Source organism: Myotis brandtii, unplaced genomic scaffold, assembly GCF_000412655.1.
Source record: "Myotis brandtii unplaced genomic scaffold, ASM41265v1 scaffold803, whole genome shotgun sequence".
Lineage (NCBI taxonomy): Eukaryota > Metazoa > Chordata > Mammalia > Chiroptera > Vespertilionidae > Myotis > Myotis brandtii.
This window is the reverse complement of record NW_005371234.1, coordinates 254371-263215: the sequence shown is the minus strand read 5'-3', so window position 1 is coordinate 263215 and position 8845 is coordinate 254371. Positions and strand designations below refer to the sequence as shown.

Sequence of the window (8845 nt, the reverse complement as noted above, 5' to 3'; positions counted from 1 at the left end):
TCCATCTGATCCAGTGTGTCCTTTAGAGTCTGTGTTTCCTTATTTAGTTTTTGTCTGGAAGATCCGTCCAGTGAAGTCAGTGGGGTGTTAAAGTCCCCTATTATGACTGTATTATTGTCAATCTCTCCGTTAAAGTCCTCTGGAAGATTTTTTTTATATATTTAGATGCACCTATATTGGGTGCATATATGTTTACCAGGGTTATATACTCTTGTTGGATTGATCTTTTTAGTATTATGTAGTGACCTTTGTTGTCTCTTGAGTTGGCCTTCATTTTGAAGTCTATTTTGTCAGATATGAATATTGTTCCTCCAGCTTTGTTTTCTTTTCCATTTGCATGGAAAATTTTTTTCCATCCCTTCACTTTCATCCTGTGTATGTCTTTTGTTTTGAGGTGAGTCTCTTGTAGACAGCATATAGTTGGGTCATATTTTTGTATCCATTCAGCTACCTTATGCCTTTTGATTGGAGTATTTAATCCAGTGGTTCTCAACCTTCCTAATGCCTCATGTTGTGGTGACCCCAATTTCATTGTTACAAATTGAACATAATTAAAGCATAGTGATTAATCACAAAAATAATATGTAATTACATATGTGTTTTCTGATGGTCTTAGGCTACCCCTGTGAAAGAGTTGTTCAACCCCAAAAGGGGTCGCGACCCAGAGGTTGAGAACCGCTGATTTAATCCTTTTACATTTAGGGTTATTATTGAGCAGTACTTATTTATAGCCATCTTAATTGTGTATGGCTAGTTTTCTCTGTTTCTTCTTCTCAGCAATCCCTTACAGAAACTATTTTAAATATAAAAATGTTATATGCAATGAACACCAATTACTCAAGAAGAATGATCTTCAATATAATATTACATGCAATAAACAATACTTCAAGAAAATAGGATTTAAATTGTAATAATATTATCATAACTGTATAACAGTATGATATCACAAGAATTGTAGGAAATATTAAAAATCTGCCAATAACAGGATTACTACTATTATATTCTAAAATATTTTTTTCTTCAGTGTCTATTTTTGTTCATCAGCTTATGTTGTTCATTATATTCCACAAATGAGTGAGATCATGTGATGTTTATCTCTCTCCCACTGGCTTATTTCGCTTAGCATGATGCTCAGAGCTGGTTCTCTGGTGCAGGCCATATCCACAGGTTATGGATCTCAGGTGCTGGAGGAACTAAGAAGCCACGTCTGCTCTGGGGATGATCCGGCAGTACACCTCTGTGTTTGGGTTGAGTAATTCCTGTGAAAGAAAGAAGAGATCTCAGAGCCCTGCAGCCTCCTCAGAACAAGTGCTGTGGGGCACTATGGGGGCTGACTGTGCTGGGGTGTCTGTCCCCGGGCACCTCCTTCCACCCACCCTCTGTTTTAACTTTTCGCTGCCCTTTCCTGAGCCTGGAAGCACAGCCAGGGCTGGGATGGGGGCAGGTCCTGGGACCTCTGGGACCTGCAGGACAGAATGTTCATAACCCAAACTCACCTCGTAGATGGGGCCTGCTGTCCTGGGAACAGGTAGGGGGCCCTGTTCAAGGGTAGAGAGGGCATCAGAGGATGGGGAGGGAGAAGCTGTCACTCTGTTTCCTGAGCAGCTGTCTTCACACCTGTAGCCCAGCACCCCAATTTCAGCCCACACTGCACCGTCACCCTTGTTAGTCTGGGACCCCTGACTGGTGCTCCCAGTGCCAATTCTGCTCCATGCTGGACTCCAGGGTTCCCCTCAGAGTCCGGCCCTGCCCTGTTCACCCCTGATGTGAGGTCCCCACTAGGCCAAGGCAGGTCTCCCCTTGTGCTGGCTGTTCTGGGGAAGGAGTCTGTGCTGTGTTTCGAGGTTGGAGGGTGCCCGTGCCCTGAGCATGGGTCACTGAGGCCCTCGGTGAGGTACTAGGGAGGGGATGGACTTACCGGGAAGGCAGAGGTTCCAGAGGGACCCTGGCCTGGGAGCAGAGACAGCAGGCGTTAGCACCCGGGGGGAGGAAGCTTTGGCCTTTTCTCCCAGGAGGGCATGGTTCTTTAGCTCCCAAGAGCCAGGGGTGAAAAAGCATTTCCCTAGGGTGAGACCCTCTGGCCATTTTAGGGTCCAGTGAGGGAGAGGTGGTGACACATGACACTGTCTACAGGTCAGGTTGACTGGCAAGGCAGGGTCCCCTGTGCAGAGTGGTGATGAGAATCCCCCTTGAAGCCCAGGGAAGGGTCAGAGCCTGAGGGACAAGGGCAGGGGTGGACACTGTGGGGTAGGCCCAGGGGTTCCAGGCTGAATGGACACTTACCAGGGGTGGCTGCTGGAGGTGGGTGCTCTCGGAGGCCATGCGGGTCACTGGCTCTGGGAAAGGTCAGACTTACTTGTGAGGGTGCAGGGGAGCTTTGGTGTCACAACAGGGGGCAAGGAGGGTCTCCTTTCCCAGTAGAGGGTGGAGGCCTCTCTCCACTGTTTAGGGGGGACGGGCCCAGGAGAGGGGAACTGACGCAATGTCTTAAGGACCCACGCTGACCTGGGCCCACAGGGAAAGGACCCTCAGGCAGATGAAGGTCTGGGAGGAGTTACCAGGGAAGGGGCTGAGGATCCAGGACAGGAAGCCACCCTGAGGGTCTGACTTAGTGGAAAAGTCAAGGCCTCAAGGGTCAGCAGTGCCAGCCTCATGTAGGTAGCATCAGGATGAGTGTGATGCCTGCTGTGGCCAGACCCGCCCCTCAGGCCTACAGAGCTACACTGTGACAGTGGGCTGTCCTGTCTCCATCCACCTGAACTAGAGGCCAAAAGGACACCACAGGTTCCACTGTCCTCCCATCTCACACATCAGGACTGTGGTTAATAAACTGGCTTCATGGGGGCATTTGACCCACCCACTTTGTCCAGGCTCTTCTACCCTCAGCTGTGTGGCCTTGGCCAGGACGACTCTCAGACCCTGAGGCAGCCCATCCCCTCACCTTGGAGGGGGGACTTAGATAAACAGCAGGAGCTGCCTTACTGAGCACTTAACTACCTGCCGGCACCGCTGCAGGTGTGTGGAGAGAACCAGGACAATCCTGAAGGCACAGTTCCTTAATTGTGCCTCATTTATAGGCGATGAAGCTGTTGAGGAAACCACCCTGGTCAGCAGCTGGTGAGGGAGGCACTAGGTGGAGGGAGTTAGGGGCATCCACGGGGAAGCTGGAGGCCGCAGGGAGCCGGCCCAGAGTCCTCTGAGGAAGGGGTCTTTTTCCTCTTGGCCTGGGTACCACTGGGGGTCCGACTGGGTCAGGGGGCAGGATTAGGTTGAGGGTGAAGGAAATTCCATGGTACCTCCTAGTCCTCCTGAGGTACAGGAAATAGCCCAGGGAGGCCCCCAGAGCCATCACGACGAGGACCCCGATCACGCTGCCAAGGATGGTCCCCACAGAGTAGCCCATGTCATTTTGTTCTGCTGAAAGGAGAAGGGAGACAGGGAGGGGTGAAGGCCCAAGTCCATTCAGGGGAAACCGGAGGGGCCTTGCAGGGGGAGGCCTGGTGAGGGAGGAAGGAACTGCCACCTAGTCTGTCTGTTTGGGAGTGTCAGTCCTCCTGACACCCCACTTCTGGCGGTTGCATCATTCTCTGGTTTGCACATTAGAAACCTTCCATTGGCTCTACCTTTGCACGTACTCTCACACCCACCATTCTCATGTCCTGGTAATTTTCCTCTTAACTCTTCTTTCCCTCACATATTCTGTCTCATACCCCTGTTTCTTCTTTTCCATCACTATGGACAGTTTTAGCGCCACCTTACCTGTCAACTCACAGCTGATGAGTAATAAGAATGTGCTGAGTGTTTTCAATGGTCCAGTAGGGTAGAAAATACTCTACTTTCATGTCATCTGATCCTTCCACCCCCCGTGAGGGACAGGGGTGTTACCCCCATGAGCACAAACAGAATCAGGGATGGGAGGTGCTTAATAAATTGTTGGAGTCACAGAGCTGGTGAGTCATAAATGACATTTTAAACAAGTTCTGCTTGACTTTACAGCTACAGACAACGGCGTTTATAAAAATAACAATAATAATTGGTACACTGACTGAGTCCTGACTGAGCATCACCCTGGCTGAGGGCTTTAACTCATTAACCTCACAAGAATTATCCTAACAATGGTGTTTAGGTTCAGCTGTTTTATTCCAGTTTAGAGATGAGGAAACTGATGCTCAGGTGGGTGAGAGCCTTCCCCGGGGTCAGACAGCTTATACCCATAGAACCGAGACAATGATGAGATTAGACTAATTCTGGGGTCCGTAACCATGTGCTCTATAGGCTCTGAAGGAGGCTCCCACAGATGTCAGCCACTCACAGTCCACAGTGATCTCTGTACAGGTCACCAGAGGAGGGCTCTGACCTCTGCAGGGTGAGGATCTTTGTTCAGGTGACAGTCTGTAAGGAGAGGGCTATACCTCCCCTCTGCCCTTCAGATCACCTCAGGATGACCCCTGACCTCTCTCCCTGATTATCTGAGGTATTAACACCAGGTGCCTTATAGCGTGTGTTCAGCATCTTCATCACCAGGTGGCATTTTCCACCCATTGACTTTTGTGTGACTCTTTCCCCGACCTTTCTCTAATTTTCTAAATACTCACACCCCTCTCTAGTATAGTGGCTATTCGTAGAGATGGGAAGGCATTTCCCTTTTGTTAAATAATTTATTAGAGAATATAGCCCAGCCAGTCTTTATGGCCTTAGGACCTGGAGAAGTTTCAATATAAAGGATTTCTCAGTGTGAATAGGACTTTCACTTCTTGGCCTGTGGATTGAATATCAGGGAGAAGGAAGTCCCTAGAGAGAAGTAGTCAGTTTTAACATCAGGCTGGTACTCTTAGTGTCTTCAGTAAACTACACACCATGTGTTACTGCTCTTACTGTCCCATGAATCTACCTACTTGTCAAGTAAACACCACCATTCACTGCTCTCCGTAGGAATGTCACATAGGCTCGTGTCACACAGTGTTGTTCAGCTGGTAACTTCAGAGCCAGGACACAGCTCAGAGGAGTCTCCCCTGTTACTTTCTCCCCATTTCCATGCAACCTGGTCTGATGGCGCCATGGTGTCCATGGGTGACATGATTTTGAGAGTCAGAGGACAGGCCACCCATGCATCTTCACCATGGACCCCTGTCCCACCACAGGCGGCACAGAGCAGCCAGTCACCAGGTGAACCTGGATCAGAGCAGGGAGCAGGGGTCTGTCCTGCTCACCCCTCCTCAGAGGTGGTTTCCTCCTTTAGTTTGGGGAAAAAGTGGTGAGCTTGTTCCAAGCCTGGTATGTTCCTTGTAGCACACGGAGCAGGTAACAGGCAAGAGGTGACAGAAGGAAAGTGTTAGTGACAGAAGAAGCAGCTTGACCTTGAGGACCTTTGTTTTCCGCTCTGGGAAGCCCCTTCCATCCACCACTTGACTCTTTCTGGGGCTGGGAGAACCCCCTCCACACGTTCCTAGGCTGGACCTCAGCTCTGCCATGAGAAATCAGAGAGCAAGGGAGGAGACTCTACAGAGATGTAGTGGGAGGGCTCAAGGGGAGACTGTGATTTGTTTGTGTCCATGGCCACAGGATGGGAGGGAGACAACGCCCTCTAGGCTCTTTTCTGAAAACCAGACCGCCCTGCACCCCACAGCCTGGTGCGAATGGTCCAGGAGGCACTTACCAGAGACTGTGATAGTCTTGACCGTGGTCCTATTGAGGCCAGTGACAGAGTTGTGGGCGAGGCAGGTATAGGATCCACTGTCATGTGCAGTGATGTTGGGGATAAAGAGCTCCTGTGTGGGGTGCTGGGAACTCCCATTGATAAGCCAAGAATACTGTGCAGGCGGGTTAGAGGCTGCCTGGCAGGAGAGGTTGAGGTTTGTCCCACGTAGGTAATGGGAGTCTGAGGGGGAAATGGTGGGGGCGTCCGGGCCATCTGAAGCAAAGAGAACACAGTCACACATGATGTAATCAGATGGAAGGGGAAGGTCATAGTCTGTGTAAGGGCCACACTCTCTCTCTGAAATGGGTCAGAGCCTCGTTTTAAAATGTCCCACCCATCGCTTCTCGGTCTTTTGGCTAAGATCAAGTGTAAAATATACCCCCCATAGCCCTCTATGTTCACTGAGCCTGAGTCTGAGACATTAACCTGTTTGTCCCATGAAAACTTGTTAACCCTGAGCCTTTCCAAACGGGAGTATCCTGTCCCCTCCTAGTCTTGGCTCAAGGCCGACCCTGGTCAGTTGTGCCTGGGACAGGAACTCATGTCCCCCCTGGGTATTCAAAGTGGGGGTCTGTGTACGTGGACCTGAGAAGGACGCATGTAGCCTGGCCTCTGGCAGTGTGAGTTCGGGTGGGCAGCCTGGCCCAGGCAGGGACAGAAGTTACTCACAGACAACATTCAGGGTGAATGGGTCACTGCGGCCGGCACTCACGGGGTTCCGGGTTTCACACTCATAGGGTCCCGTGTCATTCCTTGTGACAGGGAGTAAAGTGAGAGTCCTGTTGTCCTTGGACAGCTGCAGCCTGGCACTGACCGGGAGACTCTGACTGCTGATCAACCACAGGTAGGTGGTGTCCTGAGTCTGAGGTTCACATGTTAACACAACAGGGTCCTTGTGCTCCTCAGGGAGGGACTTGTTGCTTGTGATGTTGGGTTTGGATAACTCCACTGTGCAGATAACAGAGAGAACATTGCCCATTGAGTCCTCCAAAGGCTTCTTCAATCAGAATTGTTGCCTCTCAGCCAACTTGAGTTCTTAAAGAAATAAGGCAGGTCTGCATCACAAGACAAACAAATGCATGAGGATCTGAGCGCTCAGAGATTGTAAGGCCGCCTGCTTTATGTCTGGGAGAAAAAGCATAGACTTTTTCAGGTGTCAGACAACTATCAGGGTTTGGTCACAGAGAGATGCAGGACTGGGAGTCAGAGACCACCTGGCACCTATCCTGGCTCCTCACTGACCAGCTGAGTGTCTGGCTGATGTTGGTGTTTCACCTGGAATGTGCAGGAGTTGAGTCCCTTCCAGCAACACAGACCTATATTGCCGGGTTGAGATGTGTTTCCACTGAAGGCTCACAGTCCAGGGTTAACCTAGAGATGAGTAATGATGGGCCACCCATGGTCCTTAAACCCTGAGAGGACTGGGTAGTGAGGTCCTGAACTGGGTGTCAGAGCAGAAAAAATACACAGGAGACCAGAAGCAAGTCTGGCGGTGAGTTCAGTACCCAGGCTGCAGGGCTACGAGGTGTGGCCGTCTGCCCAGGAGTTCACTGGTGACTGACATGAGACGTGACCCCAGAAAGGGTAGAGCAGAGTCCAGGAATGGTTTAGAAAAGAGTGAGGGACGGCGGGAGCTGGATGGTGGTGGCAGCAGAGCCAGGCTCTCTGTCCTTGTCTTTAATGTACTTTCTGCCACTGCAGAGGGCAGGGATCCGTTTACAACATGCCGGCAATAGCACATACAGAAGCGGGGCTTGTGGAGGTGGGGGAGCATGAACTTGCTGAAAATATGGCCCTCATGGTCCATTTGTGTTTGGCTGTTATGAGATAGATTTTGAGTTAAACTGTGAAAAAATATGTGAAAATCACTCATGCCCCAAAGTTCTAACGCCAGATTTTGGAGGAATTTCTGTCTAGACATCACGAAGGTCATAGACCAAGTTCTGCTGTCCAACCCAGTCACACTGTGACCAAAGGGAGATGCCACAGTGGGTTTGGAATCAGGGACGCCCTGGGATAGAGAGAAGGTGAGTCCTGCAAAGATAACTGAAGTGACCGGGGGGATGGGGAGGAGGAGGTGTGTCCAGGTGTCTCTGCTCTATACAGGGAGGGATGACACCAAATTGGTAGAAAAGACATGTGTCATGTTAGTAAAGTTAGGGAGAATGTCCCTCCCTGTTTCTATGGACAGTCAGGCAGATGGGGAGGGGCCTGTGGCATATGTTCTTCCTTGTCTTTCTAACTCAGGAAAAAACTGGAGTTTAGTAATATTCATTCAAATTGGGCAGCATCTGAGAGAAAAGAGAGTGGCTGGTGGATCTCACAGTCTGAAAGGACCCCACCCTGTGGTCAAGATATCATCACGAGGACACACGTGTGTGAAACAGGCAGTGAACCAGTCAGATGGTGCAGGGTCACCAGGCCCACCTTGGAAATGTCTCGGGAGACAGTGGGAGGAATGGGAGCCTCACACCAGGACAAGTGTGTGAGTCACCAGTCAGGGGTGAAGTGAGCCAGTGAGCTTTTGGGGACTGAGACCCATCCTTCTGCCTTTGACGTCCTGGTTGAGTCATATAGAGAGTAGGTCAATGGTTTACATGCCCCTGTCATGTGGCCTGTTCATATTGTTGGCCTCAGAGGGGAAGGACCCCTGGATGGGAGCCCAGCAGAAGCTCTTCCTCCTGGTGACCTGGGAAACTGGCTCAGGATGGAGCCAAGGCTGCTGCTCCTACTGATATCTGTGTCCTCTCCTATTGCCCGGGAGGATGGGCCTGGACACAGGTGTTAGCAGGACAATCTGCACAGTGGGGGAAGCAGAGCAGAGCAGGGCAGTGTGTCTGGAGTGAAGGAGGAGGCAGATAAAGGACATGGAAAGAGCAGATAGAGGCAGTGGGGGTTATGCGTGACTTCAAAGACCCCAGGGACCAAGAGCCCACAGCTGCCCCAGGGCAGGAGCAGTGCAGCCTGGAAAACCTTCCACAGTGGAACAGCCCCACAGTCACCAAGGGACAGGTGGTCAGAGGCATGGACATAGTTCTCAGCACCTGTAGGGACAGGGAACAGGTGTGGCTAAAACCTTTTAGGACTCTGCATCCAGGTTCCAGTCTCTCTAGCGATTATGCATCATTCATTCATTCATTCATTCAT

The 8845-nt window shown here is 50.6% G+C and overlaps 2 protein-coding genes across 5 annotated transcripts in view; both read right to left on the bottom strand.

Annotated features, from left to right (window-relative positions):
• Positions 1 to 8845, bottom strand: part of LOC102249504 (carcinoembryonic antigen-related cell adhesion molecule 6) — a 68370-nt gene that overhangs the window by 56731 nt on the left and 2794 nt on the right. For 3 of the 4 annotated variants that reach the window (XM_014531439.1, XM_014531440.1, XM_005883909.2), the window contains exons 3-4: positions 6368 to 6646; positions 5657 to 5911 (exon numbers count right to left, since the gene is read on the bottom strand). In XM_014531439.1, coding sequence (XP_014386925.1) covers positions 5657 to 5911; positions 6368 to 6646 — 534 coding nt within the window. Of the gene's footprint in view, positions 1 to 1128; positions 1260 to 1496; positions 1539 to 1918; positions 1951 to 2283; positions 2337 to 3296; positions 3418 to 5656; positions 5912 to 6367; positions 6647 to 8845 lie in introns of those variants that run through there. The other variant, XM_005883880.2, reaches the window with a different exon arrangement.
• LOC102239899 (carcinoembryonic antigen-related cell adhesion molecule 1) overlaps positions 2319 to 8845 on the bottom strand; it is a 76487-nt gene continuing 69960 nt past the window's right edge. Inside the window, exon 6 of the mRNA XM_014531446.1 lies at positions 2319 to 2336. Coding sequence (XP_014386932.1) covers positions 2335 to 2336 — 2 coding nt within the window. The 3' untranslated portion in view covers positions 2319 to 2334. The remainder of the gene's footprint in view (positions 2337 to 8845) is intronic.